Source organism: Enoplosus armatus, chromosome 9 (assembly GCF_043641665.1).
Source record: "Enoplosus armatus isolate fEnoArm2 chromosome 9, fEnoArm2.hap1, whole genome shotgun sequence".
NCBI classification, from domain to species: Eukaryota; Metazoa; Chordata; class Actinopteri; order Centrarchiformes; family Enoplosidae; genus Enoplosus; species Enoplosus armatus.
In genome coordinates this window covers 397527-420000 of record NC_092188.1, presented here as the reverse complement: position 1 = coordinate 420000, position 22474 = coordinate 397527, and the positions used below count along the sequence as shown (strand labels likewise).

General features: G+C 46.0%; 1 protein-coding gene across 1 annotated transcript; it reads left to right on the top strand.

The window, feature by feature from the left end:
* Positions 1-1494: 1494 nt before the first annotated feature.
* Positions 1495-22385, top strand: pogzb (pogo transposable element derived with ZNF domain b). The gene is made up of 21 exons (XM_070911720.1): positions 1495-1623; positions 2684-2802; positions 2891-2971; positions 3231-3457; positions 6446-7000; positions 7983-8138; positions 8237-8330; positions 8436-8618; positions 8698-8811; positions 9770-9977; positions 10090-10244; positions 11594-11694; positions 11770-11916; positions 12308-12442; positions 12787-12989; positions 13708-13857; positions 13978-14037; positions 15025-15137; positions 16836-18485; positions 18602-18638; positions 18827-22385. Exons 2-21 carry the CDS (start codon positions 2688-2690, stop codon positions 20802-20804), a joined length of 6462 nt encoding a protein of 2153 aa, XP_070767821.1. The 5' UTR covers positions 1495-1623; positions 2684-2687; the 3' UTR covers positions 20805-22385.
* Positions 22386-22474: the final 89 nt, after the last annotated feature.

Here is a 22474-nt window from a genome sequence, read left to right as displayed (position 1 = left end):
ACAGATTAACTCAGATTAGAGCAGATTATCCACCACAGAACTGCTCTGGGATCAGTTAACACATGGACAGGAAGGATCAGTGTCTGCTGAAAACCACATATCTCCAACATGTCAGCTTTACACGGACCACTCTCCTTATTATGATCATTATAGAACTTATATATTACATTATCTGATCATTATTATTATAAATATATTTGTATGTCATGGAGGAGATCTAAAGGCTGCTTTAAAGATCATAATGTCATAATGAATTATAATTGTTCATTTGTCAATAAACAGCTGCTAATTATTAGAAAATGTGATTCAGCTGTTTCACATCTTTTTGTCATATGTTGAAACAACTGGAAGAAACACTACATGAGCAGCTGTTCTTTATTCATTTATTCTTCATTTGGATCCACATTCACTTCCAGAATGTGTGCTTCAGCAAAGAACAGAGAAAAGAAACTAAACTCAGTTTGAAACTGTATGATTTTGGCTTCTTTTGTACATCGCAAGAGTACATTCAGTCAGGGAGCATTTTAGATGTAAATGGTAAATGATCGCACCTTTCAACCTTCACGGTTCCCAAAGCGCTTTACAGCTAAGTCTCATTCACCCATTCACTCACACACCAATGGCTACCGAGCTGCCACGCAAGGTGCTGCATTGGGAGAGTTCAGTGTCTTGCTCAAGGACACTTCGACATGACAGGGGCAGCCGGGGATCAAACCCCCAACCTGCTCTAACCAGCTTTACCCCCCATGCCACAGTGCTAACCACTGCGCCACCATGCCGATGTGAACAGTATCTTGACAGAGTGGCTTTGTGAGACTTTGTAAAACCAGAACCCTCTGAAGTGTCACTGGAAACGGTTCCGATAGAAACCAGAAGGTCTGTAGACGCTATAAAGACTAGGCCAGGAGGCAGGATAGTGAGTTCTGTCAGGTAGTTTAGTTGTCAGTTTATATTAGATGTAAATTAGGTTCCAGCTGATATGTTTTCACTGTGTTCCACTTTATTCCTGCTGCTTTGTTTTGTTGTTTGTTGGTTAAATTTCGTCTTATTGACCTTTAGATTCATGAGATGATTCACTGATTCTGGTAGACAGATTATAATCCACTCGTTTTTCCTGTTAATCTGTTGATTTTTTGTTTCATATTATTTCAACCACTGCTCCTGACGTCACTATATAGCTCCGCCCCTCCTGAAAACAACCAAAACAAAATGGCGTCCTGCCCTGAGAGTGTGGTTATGTTTTCGCGCCTCTCGGCCTCCATGTTCATTTGTTATTGTGTTTGTTAGTTTGGCTGCTGTTGTTGTCGCGGTCGGTCCGGTTTACCGGAGTCACACCGGCTGCTGCGGAGCTTTTTAACCCCTTCAGCCTCAAAACCCGCAGCTCTCTGCAGCTGGATGGACTTCAGTTCCTCCAAAAAAAATTCCACCGACCAATGAGAGACAGCGCTGTCTGAAAGGGAAGTGACGTACAACCGTTGTGGGCCAATCTGCGGCTCTGACACCGACAGCAGGAGGAAGACCCACCCCCCGCCTCTCCGCTTCGGTCGAACCAAAGCGCGGCCGGAGAAGAACCGTGCGAACCCGTCCGTGCTCTGCTGTCCCGCTCCGCAGCTCCAACAGCAGGTAAGACCAGCACGGGTCGGGCCGGTCCGGCCCAGGTTAACACACAGGCGCGTTCCGCTGGCCCGGCAGGTACATTTAGGAAGCGCTTGGTCTGCAACAGCTCGCTGCTGCCGGCGGGGCGGTGCAGGCAGACAGTCCAAACGCACCGCAGCTGACGGTGCGCGCGGCAACGGGCTGAACTGGTTTTCAGCCCGGTTCTGTGGTCATAGTAACCCGGCTTCAGCTTTAACTGGTTTGACTGGACCCTCTAATGTTTCTTTATCTTACTGAAAGTTTCCTCTCACTGGGACAGGAACGCACCTCCTGCGGGGAAAGAAACAAAACGCCCGGTGAGGAGCTGGGGAGACGGAGCGCCCCCTGCGGCCGCAGCGTGACATTACACAGCGGACTGATATTTACTCCCGCTCACTGCTGCAGTTTAACAGAAACTAACTTTATTTAAAACGTATCCAATAACAGAGGCAATTGAAAAGAAAGACAACATGCGAATTATCCACATAATAATGATAATAATGCAATAATAATAATTTCATATATCACTACAGTGTTTATTTATAATGACCTTTATGATGTCTGCAACCCATAATAAAGACTGAAGATTCTCACAGTATAACTAATCCAGCAGCAGCCTGTTTGTCAGCATGAGGTGTTTTCATCACTTCCTGTTGTGACTTTGATATTTGTTGCTTATTTCTTGTGTTAATAAAAATGTAGTTAATGGAAATGTGTTTTTGATGTTATTAAAAAAAACACCTTAACAAATAGAAACACGTCTCGCGGCACTGTCGGCCTTTTAAAGGAACCTTCGATACAAAACAAATCTCTTACTCGCTTGTTCCGTGAACTTCAACAGTGATTTAATGAAGGTCATGTGATGTGAGCGAAAGCTCCAGAACAGCTGCTGAAACCAGAAGCTCACAGCAGTCGAATGTTTCAGGCTGCTCGTGTTTGTCTTGTTTTATGATGATGATGATGATGACGATGACGGGTGGATGTCAGAGGTCATCCACGTATCATTGTGATGCTAACAGTCACTAATAGTTTTTTATGGTTTCCATAGCAACATGGATACAGAGTTGTTTATGGAGTGTGAGGAGGAGGAGCTGGAGCCATGGCAACAGGTGGATGATAGCGTGGAGGAAGACGAGATGGACTTCATGGACAACTACTGCGAACCAGGTGAGAACCTCACACACTCACACACACACACACACACACACACACAGTGTCCCGTGCAATAATAATACCTGTCTGTCTGTTTCTCTAGTGGAGGATTCTCTGTCTCCTCTTCCAGCCTCTGAGACTCCGCCCCCCAGGAATCCCCCATCTATCACACCTGCTCCATCAGGTATCTGTGTGTGTGTGTGTGTGTGCGTGGCACCATTAATGACAGACACAAAATAAAAATCAAGACCCAGGGGCCCCCTGACCCTTCAGGCCCCTGTCCTACGAAGAGGCATGATTTTGTGTCTCAGTCTGGGGGTCTGACTCCTATGAAGGAGGGGTGGGGGGCTGTGGTCAGAGTTTTCCGTGTTACTGAAACAGCAGCAGGAGTTTTGGTGAAAATCAAATTTTTTAATTTTAACACTGTTTTCCTGTTTTTTCAGCTTCTCCTGTACGGATCGTCTCCTCCTCTGTGATGCCTCCTCCTCCCTCCATCATCACTTCCTCCTCGCTCTCACGCCTCCCCACCCCCTCCACACCTACTGCCGCTGTCCCGCCCCTGATAGCTCAGGCCCCGCCCCTCATCCTGACACAGACAGCAGGTGGAACGTTCTTCCTCCCAGCAGCCACCGGGGCAGGCAACGCCCCACCCATCCTCCTCACCACACAGGTACAGAAAACAAACACACCCTCTGCTGCTCTACTGAAGGTTTTTACACTTCCTGTTTGTTTGTTTTTGGGATGTTAACTGTAATTGACACAACAAACTGCCTGTTTATCTTTCCACACAAAGTTTTTCTTCTTTAAGTCCTTGTTACTCGGTGCATTTAGTTCTTTGACGTAGTTGAGCTTATTTTTCTGAGCAAATCAAAAGCAGCTGATTGGTTGTCTCCAGGCGGTCTCTCTCTCGAAGAACTCTCAACTCACTCAGGTCGTTTGAGTCTGTAAGAGTAAACGGGGGTCAGTACAAGTGGTCTCCCTGAACCAGTCAGCGTGCGTCAGCCGACCCCCTTTGTGATGACGGTCTGGCGGTCTGAGCCGACAGCTGGAGGCCAAACAGGCAAACGTCCAACGGGGTGCTGAAGGGGCAGAGAGAGGACAACGCAGGCTGCGGACGGAAACATGTCCTCCATGTTGTCACCTGTTGGCTGAGGTCACTTTCACCAGATGTAGGGCTAGCCATGCCCCCCCCCCCCCTACATATTTTAAACCGTAACATTACAGTCACATTACTTCTTCATATGACACAGGCCTGGTACTGTGACAACATGGCCTGTTTTAATGTGTGTTTGCAATGCGTCCTAGAGGTGGGGTAGAGAAAGATCATTCATTCATTCATTCCAGAGTAGCCTGTCTACTTAGGATGTCCCCTTTCTTCTTAATGTGTTCTGTCAGTCAACACTGAAGACGAATCTCCGCTCTGCTCGGCAGGACTCAACCTGTCAGCTGAGACACTCCTGTGGGGGGGCGGACTGATGCGGGCTGATCTCTGTCATCATGCTCACATTGTGTTGAAGGAGGCTAGTGGTCATGAAATGTACATGCACAGCGAATCTCAACTTGTTAATCGAAACTCTTTTATTAGAATCAACATGAATATAATACAGTGGAATAAAACGCTCTGCAGCTTTAAGAACATATGAAGTTACCTGCAGTCAGCTGGAGGGAGTCTTCTCTACTATGATTCTGAATTTATTGTATATGGATAACAAGGAGCAACAGAGTACAGAGAACACAGTTATTTAGTTAATATTCAGAGAATAGTAATAAACTTTATTTATATAGAACTTCAAAACAAAGTTACAAAGTGCTTCACGTGGTTGAACCTGGATTAAAACCTTTCAGGAGACCAACAATAACATCACATAATAAAACTGTGTGCTGGCATTAAGAATCTCAGACTCTGCACTGATCCTGCAGCTTCAGGTCTTCAGATCTGAGGGATCCTGACTGTTAAACCAGGTCTCCTTTAGTCCTGAACCAGGTTCCCGAGGATCTGAGGGTATAGCTCATAGAAAAGCAGTAAGTCAGTGATGTAACTGGGAGATGAACCATGAAGTGCTTTAAAGAGGACCTATTATGCTTTTCCATATTTTCTGTCATATACATCGTGTTACAATGTTGGATCTTCCTATTAAACGTTACCAAAGTTGCCAAATAATGAGGAAAACGTATGTAAAAGTAATCCCTGTGAGCCGAAAGCTCAGTCTTCAGACTGCTCTGAACGCTCCCTTCACTTGCCGTGTCTCACTTCCGTGAGACGTATTACGTAATAAGCCTCAGGGATGGTCATCTGCTCAGGGCACAGCAGTGACAGCACACCCACCAAGAAGAAGAAGAAGAAGAAGAAGAAAGAAAACAAAGCACATCCACGAAGTAGAGGGCCGCTCACCCCCCCTCTCAGTCTGTCTGAGTTGTTGGGCTGCTCTGCTCAGGACGGCTCTTTACTGCTACTTAGGTTGTTCAGTGTCTCACAGAAAGAGCTTTTTCTGTAGTGAAGGAAAGGAGGTAGGTAGGAGGTTGTTTCTTGATGGACAGATGGCTTTTTAAAGTCATAGTTAACTACTGCTAACTGTAGCTGCCGTTCGCTAGTTAGCTGTGCAGCTAGCAGTCCTCTTAGCCATAGATATATATCTATATCTATGCTCTTAGTTAGCTCTAGACTCTAACCATCTGACTCTCGGAGCCGGGGACTGAAAACCTCCTCCTCCCGGCGGTCCAAAACTCCTGTTGTCCACCGAGAGTTGAGGCAGAGCAGCCGGAGGACATCAGAGGGAAAACCACAAAACATTTTCTCCATCAAATGATGGAGTTTCACCAAAATCAGTGAATAAAGTTGTGTGTTTTTGTAGAGTAATCAGTGAGGCCCAGTCCCCAGAAACACTCGACTCGTTTTTCCAACCTACTTCTTGTCTCATTTGTGGTGTGATAAACAGGAAGTTCATCACATTCAGTCCCCATATCTCTATGTTCCAAGCTAAGTTACTGTTGCTATCCTGCAGTCGGCCACAGCGGCTCAATATGAAGCGGCGCGCTGTGCTCAGGACTCAGAGGCATCTCCCTGCCCCTCGTGGGCTGCAGGCCGGCCAATCAGAAGAAAGGGGGCTTTTAGGGAGGCAGGCCTTGGAGAGACAGGAGCTCAGACGGCTTGTGTCAGACAGAGGGTGAACTGAGGGGCTGCATGAAGGTCCACAATAAGATGAAGATCATGCAGAGCTGCTCTAGTGGAGTCCCAGAATAGAGATATAGAGCTGGACATGAGTAGAATACCTCCTCTTTAAAGGTGATCAGTAACATCTAAAAATCTTAACCAGGCTGAACAGAATCAGAATCAGAAATACTTTATTGATCCCGGGGGGGAGATTACCAGGCTGAACCTGGCCGATGTGATCTGGTCTTCTGGTGTTTGTTGACTTGTGCCAGCTGAAGGTCTGACGTCGTAAGTCAAGTATTGGGCACCTTTTGGATTTAATAACTTAATAATTAGCTAGGATCTGATCAGGGTCTGAAAGGTCAAAGTCGTAGAAATCCATTTGCCAGAATGTGTTTGGGTCCCAGTCAATGAAGGCGGGATGTGCTGGACCTCTGCTCTGTTCTGACCACAGACTGATGTCATCTGACTCCTGTCATGTGACACGTTTCTCTCCGTCTCATTCAGATGACAATTATGGAACATTTCAGATTTGAGGACAGCAGAGGTCGGACGTTTGAAGGCAGAGATGAGCTGGTGAGGTGTGGAACATGTGGAGGAAAGTTCCTCAGGATCATTTCGCACCTGAAGAACAGTCCAACGTGTTCTTCACACCTCGACCTGCAGGACTTTCAGAGACAGTTAAATCTGTACAACAACAGGAAGAGGAAGAGGAAGTCTGATGCCAAGGCCAGAGAGAAAGACCTGGAGGCTTTCAAACAGAAGACCAAGGAACGATTCAGGAAGTCTGAAGACAGAGCCAGAGAGACAGACCTGGAAGCTTTCAGACAGAAGACCAGAGAACGGAGAAAGAAATGTGACGATAGAGCCAGAGAGAAGGATGCTGAAGGGTTTCGACTGAAAGGCAGAGAAAGATACAGGAAGTTTGAAGACAAAGCCAGAGAGAAAGACTTGGAGGCTTTCAGAGAGAAAACCAGAGAGAGACGCAGGAAATGTGATGACAGAGCGAGACTGAAAGACGTGGAAGCGTTCAGACAGAAAAACAGAAAGAAGGAAATAGTGTGACGAGTGAAAGAGAGGAAGAGGAGACACTGCCAAACACATCAGTCTGCTGCCTGCTGGACTGGTTAATGTTTATCTGAGGTTACACACCTGCTGGGACTGAATGGAGTTAAAGTGTAAATGTGTTTATCTGATAAAATGTAATAAATGTTTGTTTTATCTCACCAAGCTTCATCACTTACATACTTTATTTGAAATGTTCATCACAGCACATACAGATTATTATTCCACGTTCTCAGATTATACAAAAGAAAAACAATATGATCAACTTTGTCTGACCAATAAACAATAAATAAACACATCACAAGCCATCAGCAGTGTAGGGGCAAATGTGTGTGTGCGTGTGTGTTATGTGTGTGTATATATATATGTATATAATGTTTCATATACTTTGATAGAATTTTTTTTTCCACATTGCTCACTTTATTGACATGTTTCTTCAGTCTAACCTGCAGCTGGTTTCACAAAGATGGACTTTGACTACAGGTGAGATGTAACTGATGGTCAGACGTCTAAACTCATCTGTAGCTCTTGACTCTCTTAAGCAGGACTAATTTGCTTTGAATTCTGGATAAATGAAAACGTTTTTCAAACAAAACGTGGCTGATCGAGCCACCATATCAAACTGCTCAGTTCCGTTCACTCCGGCCGAAAATATTAAGAGTTCAATATTTACATTTTACTGTGAAAATCCAGTCAATAGTGTAACAATACAAGAAGCTTCAGGTAGCATGAAATGTCAGCTTTGGCCTCTGAATGTGCCTCAGGGCTTCTGCTATATCCTCACTGCCACTGGCCAGCAGGTCACTGCCTGTTACCATGGAAACATGGCTATCAGTTAAGAGTTAGCATGGGGTTAGGGTGGCTAACATGTGTCTGTCATTATTTTTGTGACGCTGTCTAACTTGCTTCAGACTGATCTTCAGACTAGTCTGGCCTAACTGAGCGTGTGTGATATGTTCATCAGTGTCAGCCATGTTAGGCCCAGTTCAATTGTCCACCCAAACACACTCCAGGACTCTCTGAGCTCTCCAAGTTCACGATGTTCGCTGGTTTTGAGCCCTTCATGCCTGCTATCGTGTTCATCAAGGGAATCACCCACAATGCATCGCGCTGTGATGTTAAGGTGGAGATGACGGTGGAATTTAAAACATGGCAGGAGTCAGCTCATGCTTCTGGTCAATGTCTGATGTCACTGTGATGTCACAGCTGTGATGTCATGTGCTTACCGTGCAGGGTTTCCCGGTGCAGACGGTGATGAACCACGGCACCCCTCTGCTGCTGAACCTGCAGCCGGGTCAGACGGTCCAGCCGCTCACCCTGATCCAGTGTAGGACACCACAACTCCATCAGACACTAATCAATAAGACCTTTGACATGATTATTGATCCCAGCTGATCTGGTCGCTCATAGCTGCTGTTTCCTGTCCCCACAGCCCCGTCGTTGGGTCAGCTGGTACGGCCCAGTGTGGGCGTGTCCCCGGTCCTCCCCCAGGCCCAGGCGGTCCAGACCAGACCAGGTCCCGCCTTCTCAAGAGGTCCCACCCAGCCTGGCTCAGCCTTCACCGCCATGCAGCTGCCTGCCACATTAACCATCCGCACCAGCACACCAGGATCCGGTCAGTCACCTGGACGCAAGTATAGATTTGATCAGTTTGATTGAGTGATATATTGATCGATTGATCTCTTTTTCTGCAGTTAACCTTCAGATGACCCAGGTGGGTGGGGCCAACTCCCTGAAGCTGGCAGGTTCCCCCGCCCTTCCCTCTGGCTCGGCCAATGGAGTCACCAGAATCACTTCGTTCGGCAGCGGTACGAGTTTGATCAATTACACTGGGGAACACAATTTTTGTTGAGTTAGATCTGACAGCTGTTTTTAACTAATTTTTGGGTGCGGAATCCAAAACTGATCTCAGTTTTTCTCTATCACGTCAAGTTTTTGAACTGTAGGATCCCCGTTTTCTTAAAAAATATGAAAGATACTGTACTTAACAGATATGTGTGTGATAGTACTGACCTATTGGGAGCTGCACACACCTCTCACCGCACTGTCTCAATTGTGACTGCACAAACAAGTTGCCACGTAGCTGTAGATGAGTCCAATCGTAATCAGCTGGCAAGTCTTACTACAGCTAATCAGTGGAAAACTTGACGTGCTAGAAAAAAACTGACTGCAATTTTGGAATCAGCATGCCAATTTTAGTTTTAATCAGCATAAAAATCTAACTCAACAGAAATTTGTTTTCAAATTGTTCCCCAGTGTTATCAATACTGATAGTAGATTTTGATACTGGTTCCTAACAATACTTCTTTTCAAAAACATTTTTACTTAAATAGCTATAAAACAATTCCACCTAAAGTACTTTAGTCTCTGATAGGAAAGGATTTTATTTTATTACATAGAATCAACATAAATGTGAAGTGGGACTGGGCCTGGTTGGTCTCAGTCTCAAAGTCTACAAGACCCCTTTCAATCAAATAGTTCCTGGATCTATGGAACCAGAACTACTAACTAAAAGTCTCCTTTTGGCATTCCTGTTTACATTTCCACTGCACTGAAGTCATTATGGAGTTTTACTGTGAAGGAGGTGCAGGAAGTGAGTCAGCATCAGGGGTCCAGACAGCTGGACTCTCAGCACTGACCTGTGGCAGCTGAAGAGGGGAGGGGGGCATGCAGGTCCTGTTAACTTTGTTTCACAGGCTGAAAAACATTGTGTTATCATGGTTACCACTCTCCTTGACAGTTTCTATGTGTCACCTGGTCCGGCAGCTCCTGGTCCCACCGCTTCTGTCGTCATGACCCCCGGTGTGACCTCAGTGCCGACCTCTGACCCCCCCCGGGTGGTGATGAGCGTGGAGGAGTTCTACTACGGGACCTTTGAAGGCGACCTCAGTCTGAGGAGGCCACACCCACTAGGAATCAAAACCTCCACCTTCACCTGCCAGATCTGCACACACCTCGCCGAGAACAACCTGAGGTGGGATCAACAAGCACCTGAACACACCGGGACTGTCTGGATGCTTCTGCAGTGGTCTGTATGTTCACCTGTGTGTGTGTGTGTGTGTGTGTGTGTGTGTGTGCGTGCGCAGGTTGATGCAGCACATGCTCCAGCACTCAGAGCTGATTGGAGGAGGAGGTGGAGGTGATGAGAGGAAGTGTTGCAAGTTCTGTTACCGACAGTTCTCATCTCCAGCTCAGCTGCAGAGCCACCAGGAGCAGGTGCATGGCTCCGCCCCCTCCTCTTGTAAGAACCACACATGGACACACACCTGAAAAATGATAAAGAGGACCTATTATGCTCATTACCAGCTCTGTATTTATTATATCTTTATTCTGGGACACCACTAGAGTAGCACATATCAAATAAGCCCAGGGTACTCCAAGACCTGTCTTGACTTGAGACTTGACTTGGGACATGTTGGTCTTGACTTGGTCTTGATTTGGGACTTACCTGTCCTTACTTTGTTTTTACAATATGTTTATTTGTCGTTAAGTCCGTGAATGTTCTGTTCGTGTGAGAACCGGGAGAATAATCTCCCCATCATTCCTAAAGATTGAAGGATCCGTCAGCTAAGGTCTCCGGAGACTCGACAATACAGGTTTATCATCTATGTGTGTGTGCAGCAGGCCAAACTGAAATTGTATTTTTAGAAAAAGGATGTTTTGTCTCTTCAATGTCTTGATATCTGAAGAGTATAGGTACAAGTGTATTGATCTGGAACGGACTCTTGCTCGATGCTTACGCAGTCAGTTGGGACGCCATCTAATACCATCACCCCTCTCATGAGGCAGGAATATAACTTTCACTCCAGATGAATTGACCAAACAGTTTGTTGAGTTTGTCATAAACCGTGTGGCAAAGGGAGCGTTTGAAAATAATCTAAACATTAGTGTAGAATAATTATTTGTATTAGAGATATCTGTCCGATCATAGAAAAAGACAGATTGGACCAGCGGCTCAGTGCTTCAGTTACTCTGTCTACTTCGCTGAGTTCAGCAGTGATTTTAACACCCAAGTACCACAAACCTTCAGTAGTTGTCATAAACAGTATTTACTGTGGGACCTTGTCTTTGTTCCTTGTTAAGAAACATTACTGATTTTATATCCCCCCAACATTTCCTATTAATCTCATTAGATCGGTAATGTAATTGTTTTGATTTGTCAGGAGTAGGAAGATATGATATAAAGAAATGTGATGATCCATCATCCTGGTGTCTGTCTGATGATCCTGTTTGCTCTGATGGTTCAGTTGCTGACGTGAATCGCAGTGGAGACAGGGCGACCTGTCAGGTGGATCTCTGTAGACTAAAGGGACTCGAGGTGGTGTTATTAGTCAGGATCTCAACGGTTAGGTTTGTAGTTGAATCCATTTGAGAAAATGTTTCACCTAACTGATATCCTGGGAGTACTTCCAAAAGGTAACCCCATTCTATCTCCTCCCTGTCCTTAACATTGACTCACTTAGACTTGACCTGGGACTTACCTGTTCTTTCTTGGACTTGACCTGGGACTTACCTGTCCTTAACCTTGAGTCAGGACTTACCTGTCCTCACTTGGACATGACCTGGGATTTACCTGTCTCTCTCTCTCAGGTATGTGTCGTATTTGTGAGTGGGCGTTTGAGAACGAGCCGGCCTTCTTGAACCACATGAAGTCCAACCACAAACCAGGAGAGATGCCCTACATCTGCCAGGTGAGCCTGACTCCCGGCCTCTGACCTGGCTCAGTTTTTGTCCTCAGGCCTCATTAACTCAGGTGTGAATTGCAGGTGTGTTCGTATCGCTCGTCCTTCTACTCGGACGTCCTGCAGCACTTTGCCAGCTTCCATAGAGACTCTCGCTTCCTGCTGTGCGTTTTCTGCCTGAAGGTGACCAGAAACCCCGCCAGCTACCAGCAGCACCTGCTGCGACACCAGGTAACCACACACACAGACCAGTTAACCCCACTCACCTGTCAGATGTGCCTGTCCTCCCTGTAGTTACGCGTTTGGTGGACAGTCTTTTATTTGTCGATCGTAGGATGTAACGTCGTGTTTCAGTTTGTTACAGTGGGAAAACAAAAAAAAACACAGAAGACATTTATTTTGAAAACAACAGCAGCTCATGTACCTTTTCCGTAAAAATCAACTGAAACGTTTCCTGATCAGCACTGGAATCGACGTCAGAGGCTCTTTCAGTGCAGATTTCTTATCTGATCTATAGTTGTTGGGGCTAACCCGACTAGCATGCATCAGAACGTTCTGCACGTGTTCTGAGTGTACCAAACTGAAGAACATCACAAACTTCTCTTCCATTTGTCTGTCTCAGATCAACCAGGCCTTCCACTGTAACAGGTGCCGTCTTCAGTTTGTCTTCCTGAAGGATAAGATGCAGCATAAACTGGAAAACCATCGCAGCTTCCGGCGACCTGCTCAGCTGGAGGGACTGCCTCCGGGGTCAAAGGTCAGCTCATTCAACTCAGCCTTTATGCCGGCTTCAGACTGCACAATATGTCTGTCTGTTAAGACTTCACTGTGTCAGATCAGGCGATGAGTCACTACACGGGACAGAAAGATGGACCCCTCTCTCTGCAGGTCGGGCTTTAATCAGGGTGACATTGTGCAGTCTGAACCAGCGTTACAGGGAGAGACTCACCGGCTTCTTCTGAGCACCAGCAGCTTGTTTCTTATGTTGAACAGCTGGTCGACCTTTTTTGTCTGATTGCAATCAAAATAAGTGTTTTTATATTTCTGCCACATCAGCATTCAAGTCCCGCCCCCTCTTGTTATTGATCCACGTGTCTCCAGGTGACTATCAGGACCTATGGAAAGATCAGGCCTCCGATGATATCAGCAGGAAGCCGACTGCTCCAGAGCCCCTCCTCCCTCATCCAGCCAATCAACATCAAGACGGAGCAGCAGAGGTTTCCAATCCAGAGGAGCCCCGTGGTCTCCAAAGCCCCTCGATCACCAACGAAGAGACCAATCAGCCGCAGAGTCCATGTCAACAGGTCTGTCTGTCTGTCTGCCTACCTGTCTATCTCTCTGTCTGTCTATCTGTCTGCCTGTCCTGTCTGTCTGTCCTATCTGTCTGTCTGCCTGCCTGCCTGTTTGTCTGTCTGTCTGTCCTATCTGTCTGCCTGCCTGTCTCTCTGTCTCTCTGTCCTATCTGTCTGCCTGCCTGCCTGCCTGCCTGTCTGTCCTATCTGCCTGCCTGTCTGTCTCTCTGTCCTATCTGCCTGTCTGTCTCTCTGTCTGTCTGTCTGTCCTATCTGTCTGTCTGCCTGTCTGTCTCTCTGTCTGTCTGTCCTATCTGTCTGCCTGCCTGCCTGTCTGTCTCTCTGTCTGCCTGCCTGCCTGTCTGTCTGTCTGTCTGTCCTATCTGCCTGTCTGTCTGTCTGTCTGTCCTATCTGTCTGCCTGCCTGTCTGTCTGTCTGCCTGTCTGTCCTATCTGTCTGCCTGCCTGTTTATCTCTCTGTCTGTCTGTCTGTCTGCCTGTCTGTCTGTCTGTCTGTCCTATCTGTCTGCCTGCCTGTCTGCCTGCCTGTCTGTCTGTCTGTCTGTCTGTCTGTCTGTCTGTCTGTCCTATCTGTCTGCCTGCCTGCCTGTCTGCCTGCCTGTCTGTCTGTCTGTCTGTCTGCCTGTCTGTCTGTTCCCCTCAGGATGAAGTGAGACCTGACACTTCAGCTGTCTGTCTGTTAAATGTGTCCTCTGCTGGTCTCCTGCAGGACGTCATGGTATGATGGAGACCGGTTGGTGTGTTTGGAGTGTGGGACTGATGCCTCTGACTTCTCGGCTCACTATCCGACTCACGTCCACTGTCTGCTGTGTCCTTACAGCAGCTGCTGCTCCAGAGCCTACGCTGCCCACATGATCCAGTAAGAACACTGCAGTGACGCTCACAGTACTGCGGTAGTACTGGGCGAAGTGGTCCTGGTCAGCTGTCGAGTAATTGAGTATTGTAATGTATAAATCATGTTGTTTGTTGTTTGTTTCAGTCACCACGTGCCGCGATCCAAAGACAAAGTTGTTCCTCTGCACAGACTTCCTCCTCCATGGTGAGACACACTTGTGATCACTCTCTGATAACTCTCTAATCACTCTCTAATCACTCTCTAATCACTCACTGATCACTCTCTGATAACTCTCTAATCACTCTCTAATCACTCACTGATCACTCTCTAATCACTCTCTAATCACTCACCGATCACTCTCTAATCACTATCAGATAACTATCTGGCCACTCTCTAATCACTAACTGATCACTCTCTGATCACTCTCTAATCACTAACTGATCACTCCCTAATCACTCTCTGATAACTCTCTAATCACTAACTGATCACTCAATGATCACTCACTGATCACTCTCTAATCACTAACTAATCACTCCCTAATCACTCTCTGATCACTCTCTAATCACTCACTGATCACTCTCTGATCACTCTCATCCAATCATAATGATGATCATGAGGTCAACTTTCGGCTAATTTTGCCTTTATTTCAAAATAAGAGCATTTTATTATTCAGGATCAATCCTCAAACTCAAACATGTTTTCACAAAACTTTATTGTCCATGAGAGCGTGACAGAGATTTGTCTTTAATAAAACATTCAGTAGATCAAACAGACATTTGTTCATGTGCAGTGAGCCTGTCTGACCTGTAGGTGTCGCTCTTTGTCTGTCTGACAATCACATGACATCATGAAGTATGGATCAATATGAACATTACTGTCAGACACTCTTCATGTTCTTTAATGGTGAACTGTAACAGGTTCATCACATTTCAATCAAACAACAACTTCAGAACCCAGAAACATTCAGTTTGATATAAAACAAATCACCAAATACTTTATTATATAATTTATGTAGGACGCGTTGAGCTGATGAACCTTTCATAAATCATCAAAATGATTTGTTGATTGATTTGCTGTCAGTTGACTAATCAAAGTTTCAGCCAGTCTGTAAAGATAACATGCGACTGTATGTTCACTGTAATTGTGAATCATTCGTCTGAATACAGACAAACTGTTTTCATCATGTTTCAGTGTCTTCCTGCTGCAGTGCTCGCAGTGCGACTTCAGGCCGCTGACTGCAGATCAGATGGCCGATCACCTGCTGATGCACCCAGAGCACCACAGCGCCACCTGTCACACCAGGAGTAAGACACACTCATACACACTCTCACACACACACACACACATACACGCACACACACACACACACACTCACTGGTGGTTTTCTTGCTTTGACAAGTCAAAATGTCTGCTGTGAAAAAGGCCTGTCCTGCCTGCAGAGCTGTCAGTTCAGAGGCGGGTAAACTGGCACTTAGAAACATGGACAGCAGCAACATGACACAGACACATGACTGTGGTACTGACAGTACTTATATACTATTATTGTGATACAGACAGTACTTATATACTGTTACTGTGGTATTGACAGTACTTATATACTGTTATTGTGATACAGACAGTACTTATATACTGTTACTGTGGTACTGACAGTACTTATATACTTATATAACTTTTACTTATTTACACAGTGAGGTATTAGTACTTTCTCTTCAGTAACCTCTGGTTATCATGAACGGTTTCTGGTAATTATGAGATCCGAAGTCATAATAATGAGATAACGTTGCTGAATGGATTGTTTCCTGTTGTTTCTTGTCTTCAGGGTCTGACTCACTTTATCAGCTCTGTTAATACAGACATGAAACTTGCAGCTGGTCACGTGTTTAATTCTGTAAAGTTCAAAATTAACTCCAAAGTTAATATTTCAACCAATAGCTAACGTTTGCTCAACCTGCTGTCACAACTAAGTGGAGACACAGTTCGACTGCTGCTGATCATATTCAGAATATCCACTCAGATAGAAATCAAGGACAAAAAAAGCAGCAAGATAAAATCTGTAAAACATCTACAGACATAATGACATGATGTGAGACAAACTTTAATGTTGAACTGAGTTCACTTTCACATTTTGTCTCTTTTCTTTCTGCTGTGTGTAAATAAAAACTCAGCTGCTGCTGATGACTTTTCCAGCGACCCCTCCTCAAACTTTCCTCTGGGAGGTTTCCACAGATTTGTTGCTCCATAGCTCTGACAGCGTCGGGCTCTTGGCCAAAGTCAATAAAACTGACCCGACTGAAGGTTCAGAGTCTCCTCGACGCCATGAAGCCATGGAAATAGTGTAAACAGCAGAGGGAGAACAATGTGTTTACATGTCAAGATGTCTTCCAACATGATCTGCTGCCAAGTTAGAGAAGAACCAACCATTGTGTAAAGTTCATGAATAATAATCTCTAACTTTAAATTATATTAAAAGAGAAATATGTTGAAAATATTAAAAGTAATGAGTATGAATAGTACACTTGGCTAGAAAGTATGAAAGTATTAAACTCTCACTGAGTCAGAAACTTCCATAATCAACTTCTCCACTGTTGATCCACATGCTCTGTAACTACTCCACTTCCCCTCACTGGTTCTGGCTTTGTTACACTGGCTTCCTGCCAAATTTAGAAATTCATTCAAAATACTTGTATTTACTTTTAGTGGCTGACACAGTTTGGCTCCACTTTATATCAGTGAGCTGCTGATCCCATACAGGTGCTTCAGGCCATGTCCTGTGGGGATGCTGCAGCTCCCTCAGAGACACTGAGTGTTTGAAACTTCATGAACTGAAATTAACGGCAAAAAAATGGATTATAGTGCAGGAGGTTTGAGAGGTTTTTTACAGATGTTTTGATATTTTAATGATTTTTGAACTTGTTAATTTTGTTCTGTTATTGTTGTTTCTAGAAGTAATGATTGTAAATTACTGTTTAAGATGCTAAAACAAACTTGTCCCTTCTTTTCAGCCTACGTTGAACCTGATATCCAGTTCTGCCACGATGAAGACGAGGGCTCTTCAGAAGAGAAGGAACCAGTCCAGAACTTGGACTTGCCTGATCCGTCCTGGAGGTCAGCAGGCTGTTGGAAACATCCGGAAGAGAGCAACAGCACCAAGTCCACCATCATCTCGTTCATGCAAAGCAGTGGGCCTCGTCATTACCTGTCCAAGAACAGCGACGCCATCGACTTTTTCAATCTGCTCTTCCCTGCTGCACTTGTGGAGCTGATCACCAACGAGACCAATGTCCACGCCAAGACCTGTCAGTTCCTAGGCTCCTGCTACCCAGACTGGGTCCCCGTCACCACCCATGAGATCAAAGGTTTCATCGGCCTGGTCATTCTGATGGGGATCCAGAATCTTCCTGACCCATCGCACTACTGGTCCTGGAGTCACTACGACAACAGCTATACCTTCTACCGTGCCATGAGCTTCAAACGTTTCAAGCAGATTGCTGTTATTCTCCGAATGGGCAGCTTCACCACAGACGAGTATCGTGGCACCAGCAACCCCAGCGACTCGCTACACATATTCAGGCCGATGTTGGACATCCTGGGTGGAGCTATGTGGAACACCTACAGGCCGAACTGCTGCCTAACCATCGACAGGGCACTACTGCCCAGCCTGGAGGAGGAGAGCTGCCACGCCAAGGGGAACCCAAAAACCCAGCCTCAGGTGTGGCTACTCTGTGACTCCAAGTCTGGCTACTGCCACCGCTTCTTCATCCAGGTGGGGGAGAAGGTGTCCCAGGAGTCGGGCTTCACCGTGGTGCCGGAGCTGGTGAAGGGTCTGGAGGACAAACACCACCAACTTTACCTGGCCAGTTCGCTTACGTCTGTCCCACTAATGCAGAAGCTTCTGGACCGGGGCATCTATGCCTCCAGCTCCTTCCCTCCACCCAACGCCATCCTGCCCAGAGAACTGTGGGAGAAGGGCCTGCTGGAGAAACCCGGGGACTTCCTGCAGAGGCAGTTTGGCCCCCTGCTGGCCACCCGCTGGAGGGACACCAAGGAGATGGGCTGCCTGTCGACTAATGCAGCTCCTGGTGAACGGGACACTGTTTGGAGGAGGTCTCAGACAAAAGTGGGCGGACTGGACCCCATCGACCGCCCCATGGCCTTCCGCCTCCTGCAGGAGAACATGCGAGGAGTTGACATTTGCAAGCAGTTGCTGGCCTGCAACCCGCTGGGAGGAATCCCCCAGGACCGACACTGGCGCAGCCTTTTCTGGTTTCTGGTCAACCTGAGCATCGTCAACGCCTTCATTGTGCTGCGAGAGAGCCGCAAAGAGAACCCACCTGCCTGGGTGCAAGATGGCCTTTTTACTCAGGTCAACTTCCGTAAACGTTTGGGCAACCAGCTCGCCAAGTGTGCTCAGAAATACTTTGAGACCATGGAGATCGCCAGCTCCCGCGGGATGAGGGTGGAGGTGGCAGACGAACCACTTAAACAGAGACACAGAATGGTGAAGATCAGCGGCATCTCCAAGAGGTGCAAGAACTGCAACTTGAAGAACATCCGCCATGAGAGTGTTTACGGCTGCATCGTCTGTAAAGCCAACCTGTGTAAACAGCCGAGCTGCTTCTGGGAATTTCACGGCCTGTCACCTCTAAATAAAGGTCAGTATTTTATACAGTTCATATCAAAAGGTTCTGGTCAGTTCTGTAAATAAGAAGTTGGTTTATTACTGTTACTCTTTGCACAATTAAATATGCATGTTTGATGTTTTTAACAGGATCAACAAAAGTTGGATTTCTCAAGGACAGAGTAAGGTAATCATTTCCCTAAATGTATTCACATAGAATTTTTTCTTCTCAAATTTGATTTGCTTTTAATTTTTGGATTTCAGTTCAGTGTGTTTTGTCTTCATGTGTGATATTTATTTTTACTTTTATTTTTGCTTTAAGTTATTGCTTGGCAATAGTATTGACAAATGTACATTTCATTCTCTGTGCTGCAGTGGAGCAGTCGATGTGGACGAGGTTGAGGACAATGTGGACGGGGCAATGGCCCCTGTGGAAGATATGGACTTTTCTGACGATGAGAGACTGGATGATCTGGATGACATGGATGAAGAAATTGAAGATGTTAAGGAAGAATTTATCAAGGAAGTAAAACGTCCATTGTCTCACCTGCCATCAACAACAAACGGCAACGCCCAACCAGCAACCATTTTGTCTGTCTCTAAAGACCGTGATGATTGCCTCACCGCCCGTCAACTGAGGATCGCCCTGTTCGCTCTGTGCGACGGACTCCACCAAGCCTCAAGGGTCTTTTCAACCGAGACACAGCTCATCCGTTGCTGGCTGAAGGAGGCCAGGAAGCGTTTGAAGCAAACCGAACAGGAACAGACGGTCCATGACGATGGTGGGGAACGCATGGTGGCCTGGGTACTGTCCATGCGTGAGCAGCAGCTTCCGATTACAGAGAGCAACCTCTTCCATAAAGCCTCCACGCTGAAGAAGAAAGGAGGTTTCAGTGACTCCTTTCGCATCTCCTACGACTGGGCAGTGAGCTTCATGCTGCAGCATCGGCTGGGCGTACGGAGCATGGGCAGGGCAGCCATGCTGGCTCGCACCCTGCCACTTTCCCTGGAGGCAAAGGTCAAGTCCTTCAGGGAATTTACCCAGAAGGTCATCCAGGTCAAAAAGCTGTCGGAAAGCACTGTAGCTGCAATGGACGAGCTCTGTCTCTTTGTAGATTTGAGGTTAGTTCAAGACAAGTCTCGCTGCTCAGAGGCCCTGGAACTCACTGGGTCTTTACCTCTGGTCACTGTGTACCTGACAGTGTTGGCCGATGGTACTATGCTTCCATCCCTGGTGCTGGCGAACAGGCAGTTAGCTGAGAAAGCCCTGCCAGAGTTCATCCTGCTGGAGGCTGGCCCAGAGAGTCTGTTAGTAGAAGAAGCCTTGGATCTCTGGACTAACAAGGTTTGGCTACAGCATGTGTCCCGTCCAACTCAGCCCAGTAAATCAATGCTGGTCTTGGACCGACACCGGGAACACATGGGTGATTTGTTCCTTACTTCCATCAGCGGATCGGGTACCCTCCCGGCGGTGATTCCTGGAGGCTGCTCCTTCCATCTTCAGCCCCTGGAGGTTTGCGTGAAGCCGGTTCTGCAGCGCTTCCTGCTGTCACGCTGGGCAAAGTTCACCGCCGGAAACCTGAAGGAATTGGAGGAGACGTCACCCCACCGGCTCCAAGCAAATGTCGCCCAGCTGCTGGTTGACTGGGTGATAGAGGCCCTGACACACCTGAACAAACTCCCACAGCTTTGGAAGAAGTCGTTCCACTTGACGGGCCTTCTGCCGGAGCAGAACGAGGAGGACGGGAAGACAATGAGTCAGAAACCAGAGGAGATCCAGTCGGACCTCCTCAAAACCCTGACAGAGACCCTGTTGGGGGCTCAAGCTTTGGAGGCCGATTCTCCTGAGCTGCTGGAGCTGGAAGACAAAGAGGACACAGAGGAGGAGCATGACCAAGGAGAAGGACAGGAGACATCAGAGGAGAGACAGGAAGACAAAGAAGAAGACGGAAAGGAGGTGAAAGAGGACAGGGAAGAGATAGGGAAAGAGATGAGGGAGGACAAGAAGGAGATGGAGGAGGGAGGGAAGGAAACAAAAGAGGAAGGTAGGCTGGAGGAAAAGAAAAAGGAAGGAAAGGAAACAATTATATGTATAGAAGACAGGAAGGAGACAGAAAGGGACAACAGGGAGAGAGAGGAGGACAGGAAAGAGGAAATTAAGCAGCTAGAGGAGGACAGCGAGGAGGAAGGAAAGGAGACAGAGGAGGACAGAAAGGAGGTGAGCAAGGAGAGACGAGAGACCAGGATAGTGATAGGAGAGGAAGTCGGTGATGAGTGGAAGATAACAGTAAAGAGCAGGACTGAAGGCGTAGAGGCTGATGGAGAGGAGAATGACAGGATGGACGAAAGCTGAACTGACAATGAAGACATGGATAAAGGTCTAAAGACCATAACCACCCACGAGTTGTCCCCGACAGGTGTCTGAAGGGGCGTATTGGGTGTACCGCTGGATATCATCGCTGTCATTTACAGGAAGTTGTAGTTTTGGCAGTTAAGCGATGGAGTCTTAGTCGGGCTAAGACGGGACAAGCAAGTAGCAACCAGCTCAGCTGAGTGTGAAAGACTTGGTTTGGACTTAAAGCTCCAATCTGCCTCAGGTGTGCTGTTGGGTTTTGCCCAAATATGACAGTTTGTAGTTGAATACAAACCCAAATAATTTGTACTATATGATCCAGTCCAGACATAATACTGTACCAGAATCCTGGGGGTGAAACAATGAAATTCAAAATCTGCCCTCAGACCGACGTAGAAGGTCAGTGATCTGAGAGCTGAACTTCGTATTTGTAGAGAGAAGTTTTTCCCAGTATTTTGAAGGATTTTTGCAGTCTGATCATTTTTAAAGTCTTGTGTGTTTCTGGCTTCATCAAATGACCTTCCAGCCAATCAGCTAATATCCACATCCAGGAGTTGTGAACGACTGCTAATTGGAGATGCAGCGTCCATCTCACAGAAAAACATGTTATAATTTAAAACAACATGTAGGTCCGCGGAGACATTTACAAGCATAATTCTGCTGTTAGATAAATTTAAAATTTAAAAGTTAGATTTAACAGCCAAATTAGTTATCAGGCCGTTTGCTGTAGATTTGTCCACAGCGCTTACCAGGGCTGCAACGATTATTTTCATTATCAATTAATGTGCCAATTATTTTCTTGATGTCAAAGAAACAGTGAAAAATGTTCATCACAACTCCTAAAGCCCCATGTGATGTCTGTCCAAAACCCCAAAATATTCAGTTTACTGATACAAATCAATGAATTGACTAATTAGACATTAACAGTCATTTCCTGTGGATCTTGTATGATGATGGAGACGAGTCCTGGAAGCTGATTGGCTGGTCTGGAACATGTGGAGTTAATGTGGATTGGTACTTCGTTAATCCAGTTTTGAGGACTTACATTCTTGTGACCTGGAGCTGGTCAGATATTTTCTGTTTTATTTGAACTGTACATGTTCGTATTTCCCTGCAGATCATGTTTGAGAAGGTTTTTATTTGTGTCCATCAGATAAAAGATGTCTGTTTAAATCTGATCATGACTCTACAGAACAGATGTTGTTGTCTTGGTGCTGATGTACAGAAGACTTCAGATGCTCAAATAAAATACAAACATCTTCAGATTTGTATAATTTTCTTTAGTTTTAGTTTTATTAGTCAGGGACCATGTAAAAAAAACAAACTCACACAATAACCCAAGTTTAAAGTACCATCAATACTAAATCAAACTTAGATCCAAACTACACATTTCTGTCATTACACCCAACTATGCAATATATGAAACCCAATCACCAACCGCAGAGTCTGAAAAGGGCCTTAAACCTGCATCCTTTCTAATGGCCAGCAGGGGGCGACTCCACTGGTATAGTATAGAAGTCTATGAGAAAATGACCCAACTTCTCACTTGATTTATGACGCCAGTAAACATTTTCCTCAAGAGTTTATGGTCTCAGTCGCTTGTTTCAAGTCTTCTTCAACACAGCATGATGTTTATTTTGGAGATTATGCAGGGTTCTTACAAAGTCTTG